Below are 15,381 nucleotides of genomic sequence, written 5' to 3'. Positions count from 1 at the left end.
AAAATGGTAATCTTACATATGTTTAATGTTGTTTTTCCATTTTTTATGTTGTATGTTTACATATTATTTTTTAAAAATAAAAATGTAAAATGGTAATCTTACATATGTTTAATGTAGTATTTCATTTTTTATGTTGTATGTTTACATATATTTATTATTTTCGAAATTATATATAATGTTTTTTGTTTTTTTCTTATAAAACGGTAATGTTACATTATGGAGATAAGCCGTCTTTTTTTTAAGTGAAAAAATGGTAATTTTACATATGTTTAATGTAGTTTTTCCATTTTTTATGCTGTATGTTTACATATTATTTATAATTTTCGAAAATTAGTAATATTAAAATGAAAAACTATATTTTATGCCACGTGTCATCTTTCGGAAGAAGTTTTTTTTTGCTGATATGGACGCTCTACGGAGCCTCAAAAGATCCCTTTTATTACTAAGGATTTTGATTTTATCTAAAAATTACCATCAGATAACAATAACACATATTTTATTCCCAAATAGCACACAAAAGGAAAAAAAAAAAAATCAAAATATCATTAATTAAAGTTTTTTTAAAATATTTTATATTTGGGTTTGAGATTATTAATTAGGGTTCAGTAGTAAGTGGCGAGGTTAATGTAAGAGTTTAGGTTCGCCGTTAGATGTGCCAAGAACTTTTTGAAGATGATGTGTGATATCTTCTGGTCGATGAGGCTCGAGCCGTGGTCGATCAGGCAAAACCCACCGACCATCTCCGGTCTTAACCATCCCTTTGTTCTCGTCTTGTCTCCAACAAGGCGGTACGTGATAATCACTTTTTAGGAAGTCACAACTCTTGTTCACTAAAGCTATGTCCCTCTTCGTCACCAAACAAAACTTCTTCTCTTCTCCTTCTTCTTCTCCATGATATCCATCCACCAAATGAAGTAAAGCTTCTAGGTTATGTGCACAGCCCAAATCCTTGGTCGGTTTCAGAAACGGGCTTTTCTTGTGGTCTAAGGCAAGCTCTGTGCCAACGTGTGCGTAGCTCCATGGGAATGATGTTGCCTCCTCGATATATTTCTGAAACTGAAACTTCTCGTTTGCAAATATCCCTGGAACTGAAGGTACCTTGTCATGCACGTTTATCACTCTCAAAACTTTGACATCTAGCTCTTCGCATCGTTCCTTGAACCTCAAGTTGCCTACACGTGGTCCTGAGAAGGAGAACACAGTAACTGGGACTTTAGTGTTGTTCTCCGGTATGTGATTCAAGTTTAGCTCCGCGATATCATAAGCACTGACCAAAGCAAGAGCTGCACCCAGGCTGTGACCTGTCACGGTGATGCTTATCTCATGACCTGCTTGACCATAGTACTCAACAAGACGTTTGACTTCGGACAAAACCTGTTCTCGAGCCGAAAAGGAAGAGAACTTGCAAGAGTCTTCTTTCTTGGTGTACAAGTCATGAAACCCTAATTCAATCTTGACTGAAGGGTCGTCACCGAAGTTAGCTGAACAAAGAATGTCTTTCAAGTCATAGATCCATTCGAGATAAGTGACAGTGCCCCTCCAAGCGATGACTATGTCACGTCTCCCGAGCCTAGCCACCTCTTCCTCATCCGTAGCTACAGCAATGTAACCCATCCAGTTTGCATGTTGGCTCCAAATAGAGCTGAGTTTTGATCTTTGGAAGAAGTTTGGGAGGTTGATGTTGGAAGTTGCGTAGAGGTAACGTGTTATGGTGTAGCCCTTGTGTAGATTTAGGTCAAGGTTTGAGAATAAATCTGAAGGATGGTACTTGCAAGAGCCGCAGTATTTAGAGTGAGGATCAAAGTCGAATGAGTCGTAGCAAGCTTGAGCAAACTCGCCGTAACGTATGATCTCGCTTCGAAGATGGTTGTTCATTGGATCTAGTAGTCCTTCCCAGTTATTACAACCTTGTACTTCTCTCCAAATTGATCCAAGACTCACTTCTTCGACCTCTGCTTCTGCTTCTTCTTTTTCTTCTTGTTTGTTGTTTAAAACAAGGGGTTGAGTTGTTGAAGAGTTAATGCTTGTGCAAGAAGATGAGTAAACGAGGGAACAAGTCTTCAACTGTGTTGTCAAGATTAGGGTTTTTGGTTTGGTATTGAATATATTGTGTGGAGAAAAAGAGAGGAATATTGGCTTCTTGAGAGCTATTAGTGATGATGGAGCAGCCATTTGATTTGGTGGTTTGCTTCTTTGCGTAGAGACTAAAGGGCAAGTGAATGTTTGTATATAATAAATATGAGATTTTATTTTATTTGCTTATGTTTTTATGTGTGTGGTTGTGATTTAGTTGGGTAACAGAGATGTGATGAATTTGGTATAAGTGCCTCTTCTTATTGTTGTGTATTTAATGGGGTTAGTTGCAGGAGATAGACGTGCAAATCATTAGAGCAACATTAACCGTTATAATTTCTCTACGGTTTGTGTTTCAAAAAAAAAAAAAACTTCTCTAAGGTTCTAAATAAAAAAAAAGATAATATTATTATAATGATTTAGTTATACTTTAATTTTGTAAAACCAATTGAGACATTAGTACATTGACATGTTTCATTTAGAGTCTTTACACGGTTCTTAAAAGTACTGCAGTTAGAACTTTTTTGCTATTTTCTCTCCAATTTAATTTATTTTTCATTTTTTTAACGATGAGAACTCTTCTTCGTCCTGCCGTTGGAACTAATCTTAGGCTATCTTCAACCACTACACTATTTTAGTGTTAAAACTACACCATTTTAGTGTAGTTTTAGCACCAAATTTATTTTCATCTCCAACCACAACACCAAATATCACATTAAAAAATATTTATATTATTATATTATTAAATAAAAAATTCTTTTAATTATTTAATATTTTAATAGTCATTATTCTTATAACATATACAAGTAACTATTTTTAATAAGAACTAGATTAACAAATTTAAAACAATAATTATAATTATTGAATAATACTTTAGAAATACATATGAGATTAAAATAACAAAAAACATAGAAACGAAAATACATATGAAATTAAAATAACTACAAACATACAAACGAAAATACATTGCATAAAAACAACACGCTACATCTTACTAATTATTAGAATTACCATATTCACCCCACAAATGTTCGATTAGTACATCTCGCAGTTCAAAATGAGCATCTCGGTCTTTGATTTTATTGTGCCAAGCTAAGAATTCTTGAAATCGAGCATCATCAACACTTGTCATCTCAACTTCTTGATGGAGCTGGTAATAATTTTACGGGTTATTAGATTATTATGTTAGTCAATCTAATGTTTTCCAGTTTGTTTTTGCAAATTTATGTAATTTTTTTAATTATGCAAATCTATTTTTTGTATGAACTTTTTATGTTTGGTTGGTGTTTATTTGGTTTTATGTATTTTAAATAACTTTTATGTATTTTAATTCTATTTAAAATGTTAAATTAATTAATAATTTATATTAACTAAAATTTAGAAATCACATTAAGATTTATTAAAAATAAATTTAATATCATAATTACGTATCTGTGAATTTTTTTTGTTATTTTACAAAAGTAAATATAATTAATTAAGTTATTTAAATAATAAAAGAAAATAAAAAAATAACAATAAGTTATCCCGTCGCTATAATATCCCACTATATTTAGTGTAACACTATCAAAAATCAGCAAAACACTATAATAGCATTGCATTTACCGTCTCGTTGGAGATGAAAAATCAAAATATGACACTAAAATGGCGTTATGACGTCCACGTTGGAAATGCCCTTAGAGGTTTCTTTCTTCTCCTTTAATGGAGTCTCCCAAATTCTTTCTTGCACTATAGGGCCACTCATCGCTTAACACGTGTATGTGTGTATTAAAAGTGTTAATAGATCTACTCAAGAAACAAACAAGTGTTCCACCTTGTATTGAGATTTAGATTCTCCTATTTGAATTTGAAGTAATATTAAGAGATGAATTACCTTTTAGGATTGTGATTTAAGCTTTAATTAGCTAGTGGAACATCATAAGTCTGAGAATGTAATAATTTTGATGTTAAAAAGAGTTACAATTTGTTTTTTTGGTGGATCATGGATGGGTTTAATTAGTACAAGTACAACAAATAAATAAGTGCTAATATATATTTGTTATATGTGGTTGACATACGTTGGCATATATTTTTCTCTTTGGTTGGTACTTATATAGATTTGTTGAGACATTACTCATTACCCGGCAGAGAAACTAAAACGGGACCGAATAAAAAATTAACTGATTATGATTTATAAACATGTTGTTTTCAACATAAAGTAATTGGAGTACATATTTATATATTATACTTACAATTTTATGGATCAAAATCTAAACAAATATAGTATTTGAGTGATTAAAAATGGTTAAACTATTTTTTTTAAACACAGTTAAACTATATAAATCCATTGAAAATAGCAAAAAAATAAAGTATGATATGCTTAGGCATGGACATTCGGGTTTCGGTTTTATCCATTCGGATTTTGGCTTTTCGGGTTTATCAAAATCAGCCTCATTCGGTTATATAAAAATTCGGTTCGGGTTCTATCGGGTTCAGGTCGGGGTTAGTAAATCTTCAAAGAACCGGTATAATCCATTGTATTTTCGGGTTCGGGTCCCAATCGGTTCTTCGGTTTAAAAATACCTGATTTGTACCTATTTTGTAACTAAAACATAAATAGAATCGGTTCTTTGGATTAAAAATAGATGATTTGTACATATTTTAATAGCCAAAACATAAGTAAAATCGATTCAAAAATAAGAAAAAACGTCAAACGTGATCATTCAAAATCAAGCGAAAGATAAACATAGTTAGTGATAGAAAGAAAACCAGATAAATGAAATCATAAAACAAAAACTAAGTTCTCATGAAATGAGAAACATTATTCAATGAAAACAAAACCAAAATCTAAAAACTTCAGGCTTCAACCGCCACATTCCACCATCAACCTTCATGTAATAGATAATTATTTTACAAGTTCAATAATATCTTAAAGTATTTTGGATACATATTAAGAATTAAGATCATATTTGGTAGAAGTTCTTTTTTTGTGATTTTAAATGTTTCGGATTCTATCGGATATCCATTTAGGTACATGTTCGGTTCGGATAATACCTATAACCCAAAATACCAAAAAAAAGATCCATTCGGTATTTATGTCGGATTCGGATCGGTTCGGATTCGGTTTGGATTTTCGGGTTCGGTTTATTTGCCAAGCCCTAGATATGCTATTGATCAATTTAGTGATCCATTTTTTTATAGAGTTCTTCTGTTATTGAGTAATAAAAATATATTTTATGAATGAAACAAAAATAAATGAAAATGAACAGAGGCCACACGAGGTTAGCTTTTTCATTGACAAGATATGGTTCAGGAAGTGACCAAGGGACGATATCAACGGCTAGAGGAACGTGGGGTAAGATTTGTTTAATCTTGTTCTTTTACTTTTACAATTTGGTTATACATGTTGACAACTGTGAAACATACATACACAGCAAGTCTCAAGGTTTCATGTGTGAGTAGAGTATAATAACCCTTTATTTCTCTCTTTATATATGCAAATCTTAGTGCATCAAAAGAGAACAATGATGATATTATATCATCCCCTATCCTTTTTCTCAAAAACTACCTTCAGCATCTTGCTGGTGTTTTTTCATCCATCTGGTGCTGAAAAATCTCTCGGAGACACCATTGACAAGATTGGGAAGTACCATGGAGACATTAAAGACTAGATGGTTTGTGGTTTGGAGAGATCAGTTTCTGACACAGACACTAATCCTGGGACTTGGATAGTAAAGCTTGATAAATAGGAACAAACTGGTAATTAAAAGCCTTAATATGCTACAGAAAACACATATAAATCAACCAGTCTCTTCCTTAATTGTTGATATATATATATATATGGGAATGAAAGGAAATGCTGTACAACAACTGTCAAATTCACCTCAAAGGTAGGAGATCATTAAGAGAGCAGCATGCACTTGTACAGTAGTATACAAAAATTTGCATAACATGAAAACAATCAAGTTTGAGGAAATATGCAGCAAACACGGTCGGTGGAATCAGCGGTGAAATATGATAGCTGAGATCATCTGAATGATTATCCTCTCATTTTGGATCTTTCTCCATAAAACATTACAAACACACAACAAAGATCATATTATTGGTTGAATAAAAATTACATCTTAAAAGTCATCTTATGTGTTTTGGAGTCAGCTATTTCACCATTCCCATAAAACAAATCATACTTTTCAGCAAAAATTTCAAGTAAGTGGATCATTCTCAGTTACTCAAAATGCTCAAGTAATCAAACAATTTAAAATTATAATGAGTGGTACGACTGTAAGAAATGTCAACTACTACTTCAAACAAAGTTTAAAATATATATGTAGACCTAATGATGTTTTGCTAAGATTAGAAGCAAAAGATAATGGTAACAAATTTGACTATTTGCTATATTATATTGTAACCTATTCAAAAAAATAGTTTAATCCCATCATTCCCAAATGATGTAAAAAGTTCAAATATGATATTCAACACACTCCATATTTGAATTAAAGGAAAAATAACCATAAACAAATAAATAAAAACATGGGAAGTCTCCTTTATGCTAACCTCCAATGGCACAAACTCAACCCCAAGAGACTCTGCTTTCTCTTTAGACACTTTGTAGGTTGGAATAAAAACTTTTTTCATCTGCACATCTGCACAAACTCAATGGGATTCTTTTCAAAAATCTTGTCTTTAAATCAACAACTTCTTTAAAGAAAAGCAGAGCTATTCTGTTTTGTTTCTGATACTAAAACCTAAGACTTACTTCTCAGGGAGTAGAAAATCAGGGTAAAGATGATGCAAGATGTTAACAACTTCAGAGTAGTGAGCAACTCTCTCCACTAAACAGTATCTTCCATTAGCTTCTGGATTCTCAAACGCTTGAATATGAGCGTTGGCCACATCTTTAACGTTAACCCACCTGAATGTCGCTAGGAAACGTCTGTGCACCTGCAAAGTTTCAATCTTAGCAAAATGTCTGAATCAAAAAACCAATCATCTGTTTTTCATTACCTTTGATCAAGCTTAGTAATGCAGCAGCACTAGTGTTGAGCGTTGGTTGTAAGAGAGGACCAATCACCATTGCTTGATTTACCGAAACCAACTTCCACGCGGCGTCTTCAGCTAATGTCTTGGAGAGTACACACCATAGCTTTTAACAAAAAGAAAAACAGAGCGTTTCAGCGAAAACAGAGTGATAACTTGAAGGTCACGCAACACTAGGTTATTTTTATTTCCTTGGCAGCTCTGCAATATTCAGTATGCTGGATACGCTTGACTTGCAAGGTTCCTTTTCCTATTGATTTATGATTATCTAAAAGAATTAGGAAATATGGATTGTGATAATACTATTAGAATTAAGAGTTATCTAGTTCTATATATATGGAGATGCATATTGTGTTGCATAACATATGATTTGTGGTTTGTGATTTGAAGAACTTTGTGATTGAATAAGAGAATGAGTTCTTATTACATGTGATTCTATATTTGGTATCAGAGCCACACAAACTACAAAACAAAAACGATGGGAGATGAGAAAGAAGATATTACTGCGATGAAGATCAAAGAAACCGGCCCCTCCTCCATAAAATTTGGATGCTAAACTCCTCAAACTATACGGTGTGGGCTATGCGTATGAAGATAGCACTCAAGGTCAACAAAGTGTGGGAGGCTATAGACCTCGGAAGTAAAGCTGAAGAAAAGAATGATATGGCTATTGCCTTGCTATTTCAGTCTATACTCGAGGCCTTGACACAACAAGTTGGTGACCTAGATACAGCTAAAGCAATTTGGGATGCGATTAATACCCGACATGTTGGATCTGAGAGAGTTAGAGAAGCAAGACTACAAACCCTAATGATAGAGTTTGATAGACTTAAGATGAAAGAAGAAGATACAATCGATGTATTCGTTGGAAAGCTATCAGAGATTTCTTTGAAGTCAGCCTCGCTGGGGGAGATCATTGAAGAACCCAAAATTGTGAAGAAATTCCTTAAAAGCTTATCGAGAAGAAGATATATCCACATTGTTGCATCTTTAGAACAAGTTCTCGATCTAAACACCACAAGTTTTGAAGATATTGTTGGGAGATTGAAAGCATATGAAGAACGAATAGGAGAAGAAGATGATGAACTACAAGATGATAAAACCAAATTGTTGTACTCCAATACGGAGTCACAACAAGATCAATATGGAGGACGCGGAGGCCGAGGACGTGGAGGTCGATATAACTCATGGTGAGGCCGAGGTCGTGGTAGATATAGCAATTTTCAACAACAACGTGACGCTTATCGACAAGGAACACAACATGACGCTTCACACATTACGTGCTTCAAGTGCGATAAGCTTGGACATTACGCAAACGACTGTCCGGACAACTTACTTAAGCTTCAATAAACTATTGAGAAGAAAGATGATGATACTCAAGAGGCTTATGAGCTAATGGTGCATGAGGTAGTCTATCTCAATGAACAAAAGGTCAACCCGAGCATCTTCGAATCTGATCATGATAACAAGAACTTGTGGTATCTTGATAATAGAGCAAGCAACCACATGAGTGGAAATCGTCTATTCTTTCATACAATGGATGAGAAAATTACAGGCAAAGTGCGATTTGGGGATGATTCACACGTTGATATCAAAGGAAAGGGCTCCATTCCATTTGTCTTCTCGGGAGGTGCTAAAAAGATCAACGTATACTATATTCCAGCTTTGAAGAGCAACATTGTGAGTCTGGGACAAGCCACATAAGTTGGCTCCAAGGTACGAATGAAAGGTAACACACTAATGCTATTTGATCGCTCTGGATATCTCATGATCGAGAGCATACGATCAAGAAATCAGCTTTATAAAGTCACCTTGCAGACGGAAAATATTCAAATGCTTGCAAATAGCGTCAACTGAATCATCTACATGGCACACCCGACTCGGTCATGTTAATGTTGAGACGATGAAACTGATGATAAATAAAGATCTTGTCACCGACATTCCAAACATCACAGTCGGAAAAGAAACATGTACGTCTTGCTTACTTGGAAAACAAGCTAGACAACCATATCCGCAGACAACCCAATATTAAGCAAGCCATCCACTGGAACTCATCCATGGAGATCTGTGTGGACCCATTACTCCTGCTACCCCAGGACATAAACGATACGTGTTTGTTCTTACTGATGATTTGTCTCGCTATATGTGGACCGTTTTGCTGAAAAATAAGAGTGAAGCTTTTGAAAGCTTCAAGCGATTTAAGGTGATGGTCGAACAGGAGACAAAGGCTACAATCCAAACGTTGAGAACGGACAGTGGCGGTGAGTTCACATCTCATGAGTTTGAAACATAATGTGATCGACATGGTATCAGAAGACATCTTACAGCACCATACTCTCCTCAACAGAACAGAGATGTCGAGAGACGGAATCGTACGCTATTAGAGATGACCAGAAGCATATTAAAACACATGAGTGTTCCAAACTTCTTATGGGGAGAGGCAGTACGACATGCTACTTATCTGATCAATCGACTTGGAAAAGGTCACTTAAGGGGAAGACACCATATGAAGCTCTTCGAGACAAGAAGCCAAATCTCGACCACCTAAGAGTGTTTGGGTGTGTGTGTTATGCTACAACTGATACAGCAGGAAGGAAGAAGCTTGATGATCGTTCTAGGCGTCTAGTGCATCTCGGGACAGAGCCAGGGTCTAAAGGCTATTGACTTTTAGACCCATCAAAGAGAAAGATTGTCATAAACCACAACGTGGTTTTCAAAGAAGACCAAAGTTGGAATTGCAATGCAGAGGAGGCGAGAGAAGATGACAACTCCGGTACCTTTGATTTTGAACTGAAGACACTCGATGACAATAGAGAAAAAGTATCATTCCAACTAGTGGAGTAGAAGAAGAAGAAGATGATGATGCAGATACAGATCAACCTCAGCTACAACCAAGAAGATCAACAAGAGTAAGCAATAAACCTTTGTACTTAGAAGATTACGTCCTCCTAGCCGATGGAGAATGTGAACGCCTTCTCATGGTCATCAACGATGAGCCATGGGATTTTGCAGAGGCAAAGAAGCTACAGGTCTTGATCAATGTGTGTTTAGATGAGATAAGTTCAATCGAGAAGAACAATACTTGGATCCTAGTTGATTTGCCTAAAGGAGTAAAGCCAATCGGATTGAAGTGGGTAGTCAAAATAAAACGTAATGCCGACGGAAGTATCATCAAATATAAATCGCGGTTAGTAGCTAAAGGTTACGTTCAGAAACATGGGATCTACTACGACGAAGTCTTCACTCCAGTTGCTGGAGTAGAGGCAATTCGTCTAGTTGTCTCGTTGGCCGCTTCATCTGGTTGGGAAATACATCACCTCGACGTGAAAACCGCATTCTTGCATGGTGAACTAAAAAAAGAAGTATTCGTTTCACAGCCTGAGGGCTTTGTGATCGTAGGACAAGAAGGGAAAATATATAAGTTAAGAAAAGCTTTGTATGGTTTGAAGCAAGCGCCTCGAGCATAGAATGCTAAGCTAAACAAGATTCTTGTTGGGGTGAACTTTCATCGATGCTCCAAAGAACCATCTCTGTACAGAAGACAAGATAAGACGAGTCTCCTAATCGTGGTAGTATATGTCGATGACTTGGTCATCACGGGTTCTTCGTTGACAGCCATAAATGACTTTAAGAGAAGTATGGCGATTGAGTTTGAGATGAGTGACCTTGGAAGATTGATGTATTACTTGGGCATTGAAGTACATCAGTTCGACGGAGGTATTACAGTGAAACAGAGCTGATATGCGATGAAGCTTCTTGAGGAAAGCAGTATGGGCATGTGCAACTTAACTCATGTTCCAATGGACTTCAACGTAAAGCTGTCCAAGTCACCTGCATAAAAGGGCGTTGATGAAACAGGGTTCAGAAGGAACATAGGTTGCATGCAGTACTTATTGCACACTCGTCCGGACTTGTCATTTAGCGTGGGACTACTAAGCCGATACATGCAGGAACCAAATGAATCACATGGTGCAGCATTAAAGCAAGTACTGAGATACATACGAGGAACTGTCTCTCTTTGTGTTTTGTTTTCGAGGTCGTCAAAGTTGGAAGTGGTCGGATTCAGTGATAGCTCTCATAACGTAGATGAAGATGACGGTAAGAGCACTACAGGTCACGTATTCTATCTCGATGACAGTCCAATAACGTGGCGTTCACAGAAGCAAGAGATTGTTGCTCTATCATCATGTGAGGCAGAATTCATGGCTGTTACGGAGGCAGCGAAGAAAGCGATATGGTTGCAAGAATTACTTGGTGAGGTTGTAAGAAAGGCTTGCGAGAAAGTGAAGATAATGGTGGATAACAAATCTGTAATTGCTCTAACGAAAAATCCTGTTTTTCATGGCCGAAGGAAACATATACACCGAAGGTTCCATTTTGTACGCGAATGTGTTGAGAAAGAGCAAATTGAAGTGGAACATGTGTCAGGAAGTGAGCAGCGAGCAGGCATACTAACCAATTCATTGGGAAGAACCAAGTTTGTAGAGATGAGGAATTTGATCGGGGTCAAGAACGTGGATGAAGGTGAATTCAAGTTTACGGGAGAGATTGTTGGATAAGCTTGACTTGCAAGTTTCATTTTCCTATTGATTTATGATTATCTAAAAGAATTAGGAAATATGGATTGTGATAATACTATTAGAATTAGGAGTGATCTAGTTCTATATATATGGAGATGCATATTGTGTTGCATAATATATGATTTGTGATTTGAAATTTGAAGAACTTTGTGACTGAATAAGAGAAGGACTTCTTATTACTTGTGATTCTATGCAGTATCGGCAAACCAAGACTCGTCGACTATTGTTTCGGGTGTTCGAGTCATTCCATTAAAAGCAACAGCTGCTATAGATGAGGTTAGACGACTCTCTTAACAGAGGAAGTTTTCAAGCAGAGCTTGGAACATTTATTGTTCCTTTCACCGCTGGATCAAGTAACTCAGCCTAACAGAACCCAAATCAATCAAAACATAGGATTTGATAACTCAGAGCATGTGACTATGAGAGAGAGAAAGACCTGAGGATCTTTGACATCGTGATAGAATGGTGATGCAGTGTGGAAAACTCCTTAACAACCATCGATTGCTGAATCGAAAGAGCCTTCTTCTAACAAGTTTTTTTTGAAAAGTTTAAGTCTTTCTTCTGCACCTTCCGTTGCAAGTAAATTTTCTGTTTTTCTAGGATCATATGTTCCATTGAACCATTTACACAACAAACACAGAGAATCAATCTTATGAATTATCCTTCAAATTTCATTAGAAATGAATATTGAACATGAATCTTTACCTTTCAACTTAATTGGGATTCACAATCTTTCGAAATAATTGAAATTGTTATTATTAATAGATATATACTATATAATAGAGTAAAGTTTTTGTTATGTTTTTCTTGGTCTAAGAGTCCACCAGTAACCTATAAAAAAGTTTAGGGTAAGTTTCACATTAGTTTAAACTCAAATCAAATGAATATTTTTTTCTCTGTGATTAACATAGGTGTTTTTAGAAGATAACTACTACACTGACAGAGTGACAGAACATCAAATAGAGATATTGGTTTTTAATGCTTTCACAATAAAACACTGGAAAAGATAAATGTTTATGTTTTTGATTGAATATTTTCCCAATTGGCTAATGCATTACATATATCATGAGGAAAAAAAGAAACCATCTAATCTATTAAAACTGAAGTACATTTTGTACTTAGCCCAAACTTTTCCTAAATAATTACAAAGGAATGCCACTAAGATTATAAACTGTAGTTTTAACTCATTACTAAACCATTGACTTAAATTTGACCCACCTTGCTTGTTAAAATAAAAATAAAACCAAAGTGAACCTAATCTTCCGTGTATCCATACCAAATATGCTTCGGTTACTCTTGGTGTGCAGAATCAAAAAGATTACAAATATTAGATACATAAAAAAATTGATGGATTACATTAAAAAAAAATTGTGTAAATACTTAACCACATAATTCTGATACATTATATTGCTTGATTAATAAAGACTGTAATTATCAAAGAAATGTCTCTCATCTTAGTATTTTTCTTATGAATCTATTGGTTTATCGGTTACAATATCATGGTTTGTATCATGATATATATTAAAATGTGTCAATCAAGCATGTAACATAAAATATTAGTATCATAATAAATAATCCTAAAGATATACACTTGGTTTGTATCCTAAGATATTATGGGATTCAATTGTACTATCGTTCCAGAAATAAATTATCTTATTTAACCTACCTTTTCGGAAGAAACTATATATATATCTACTCTATTGCGTCAGTAGAAAAGAAAAAAAAGATCCTTAACCTAAACATGTCTTCATCAACAACTTTTACTTTTCTCACAAAAGTCCGACCTTTCAAAACCTTATGGCGAGTTCAGGTTAAGTGTTTACATTCGTGGAAGCAAAACACATCTTTGGGAAAAGTTAACTTTGAGATGGTTTTAGCCGACTAAATGGTGACTTTCTGTGTAAACATTTGTTAACTTCAATTGCTTACTTTCTTTTACTATAATCTAACACTAACCGTGTTTGTTTTTGTAGGGTAACAAAAGAGTCAACATTGACTAACTATATAGATAATCAAACGGCATATTATAAATTGTTAGAAATGTTTACTATTTACTTACCATGAGTTAGCTATGATTCAACTGATTCTCATCTTTCTGTTCTTCTCCCTTCAGTCTTGCTTTTGGATAAATGGCTTCTGGCTACTGTCCCTCTGTTTGTCAATACTACTAATACATGATGTCGGAAAGCAAATAAGAATCAAGAAAATTAACCCTAAGTTGAATCTTAATCTAATATAAGACTATCTGAACTTAACTTGCAATGTGATTACACTTCAATTTGCACTACAGCTGATAGAAGAAAATTAACTCTAAGTCTTATCAAAACAGACGGACACTTCTATTTGCACTAAACCTAATAATATTATTCATCTGAAAATAAAACTCATTACTCATGAGTAACCAAAACAGACATAACCTCTGAATCTAAACAAGACCTTAAACACACAGAAATACCAGCTTCAAGCTGGAAATAAAACAACAAAATAAAACACAGTAGAAACAAACAGTAATAAAAAGTATAACCTTTGTCTTAGAATTGATTCTGGTTTTATTCTTCTTTAAATTGGTTCGGTTTGTCTTATGTATCAAGATCAATATCGGCCGACACCTATCTTCAAATACTTTCACTTTCGATAGATCAATCAATCTATATTTGTTACTTATATATATCGATGCCGTTCATCTGAAGTTGAAACAATATGAAAGACAAAATAAGAACAAAATCCTTACCTTCAAAATAAGAACAAAATCCTTACCTTTTTGCATACGCCTTCACCATTGATAGCATACTGGTGAATCCTGAAAGATTTTAAATGAAAGTTCGGTATGAATAACGAAAATATTTGATGTATCGTGAAGGAATCGACGAAACCCTAGCTGTTACTCGTATCGCTCTGTCTCTTTTCTTTTTTACGAACCTTCATCTAACTGATTTTTTTTCCTACGCCAATTAGTTACATTACTAAATGGACCAGAACATTAATCAAACAGGCCATTCATTACATTTAACATTACCGCAAATTTTAGGCCCAAGTTTTTCCAACTTATAGATTTCCATCGGGCCCATCTTTTCTTATTAATAGTTACTATCTATCTATATATAAAGTTGGATTTTTCTCTTTTTATGACATGTGGAAGGGGGGTTTGTTGACATGTGTCCTCATGTTTTTTTTTGTAATTAAATTCTTCTTCTTTTAAATTATTGCAATTTTCTCCATCAATTTCTAATTGTGTATTATCTAATCCTTCTCACACTTATTGGTCTCTAAAATTCAATAAATAAATAAAATAATATAAATATATTTTAAATATTTAATTTATTCACACCTAAAAATAGCAAGACTTTTCATCATTTTATTATTTTTACTAATTTTTATTATTTCATTTACAAATTATATTTATTCAAGTATTAGTATCATAAGATAATCAAATTAAGAATAAGAAACTAGACAACCAACGCATAAAGTAAAAAGAAAGCGGGCCGAAGGGAGAATAATAATCGAAAGTCCAAAACCACCAAAAAGCAGAAAAATATATGTCTAAAACACCGGAATCACAACCAGTAGCTAAAAAGTAAGAAACACCTCACAAACTAAACAAGAACATACAAGACGACATGCAAGTGAAAAACCACAAACCTCTAGATAGAAGGGACCAAAGCTCCAAGAGACTAACTCCGCACACCTATACCAAGGGAAACATGGAAAGAAAAGA

General features: G+C 34.5%; 1 protein-coding gene across 1 annotated transcript; it reads right to left on the bottom strand.

Annotated features, from left to right (window-relative positions):
- Window positions 1–478: 478 nt before the first annotated feature.
- LOC106297123 (phospholipase A1-Igamma3, chloroplastic) lies at window positions 479–2,302 on the bottom strand. The gene has a single exon (XM_013733404.1). The coding sequence runs from the start codon at window positions 2,170–2,172 to the stop codon at window positions 622–624; it is 1,551 nt and encodes a 516-aa protein (XP_013588858.1). The 5' UTR covers window positions 2,173–2,302; the 3' UTR covers window positions 479–621.
- Between the last annotated feature and the right edge of the window lie 13,079 nt (window positions 2,303–15,381).

Source organism: Brassica oleracea, chromosome C6, assembly GCF_000695525.1.
Source record: "Brassica oleracea var. oleracea cultivar TO1000 chromosome C6, BOL, whole genome shotgun sequence".
Taxonomy (NCBI): Eukaryota; Viridiplantae; Streptophyta; class Magnoliopsida; order Brassicales; family Brassicaceae; genus Brassica; species Brassica oleracea.
Note: the sequence above shows the minus strand (reverse complement) of the source record. Positions and strands in the feature narration are given on the sequence as shown.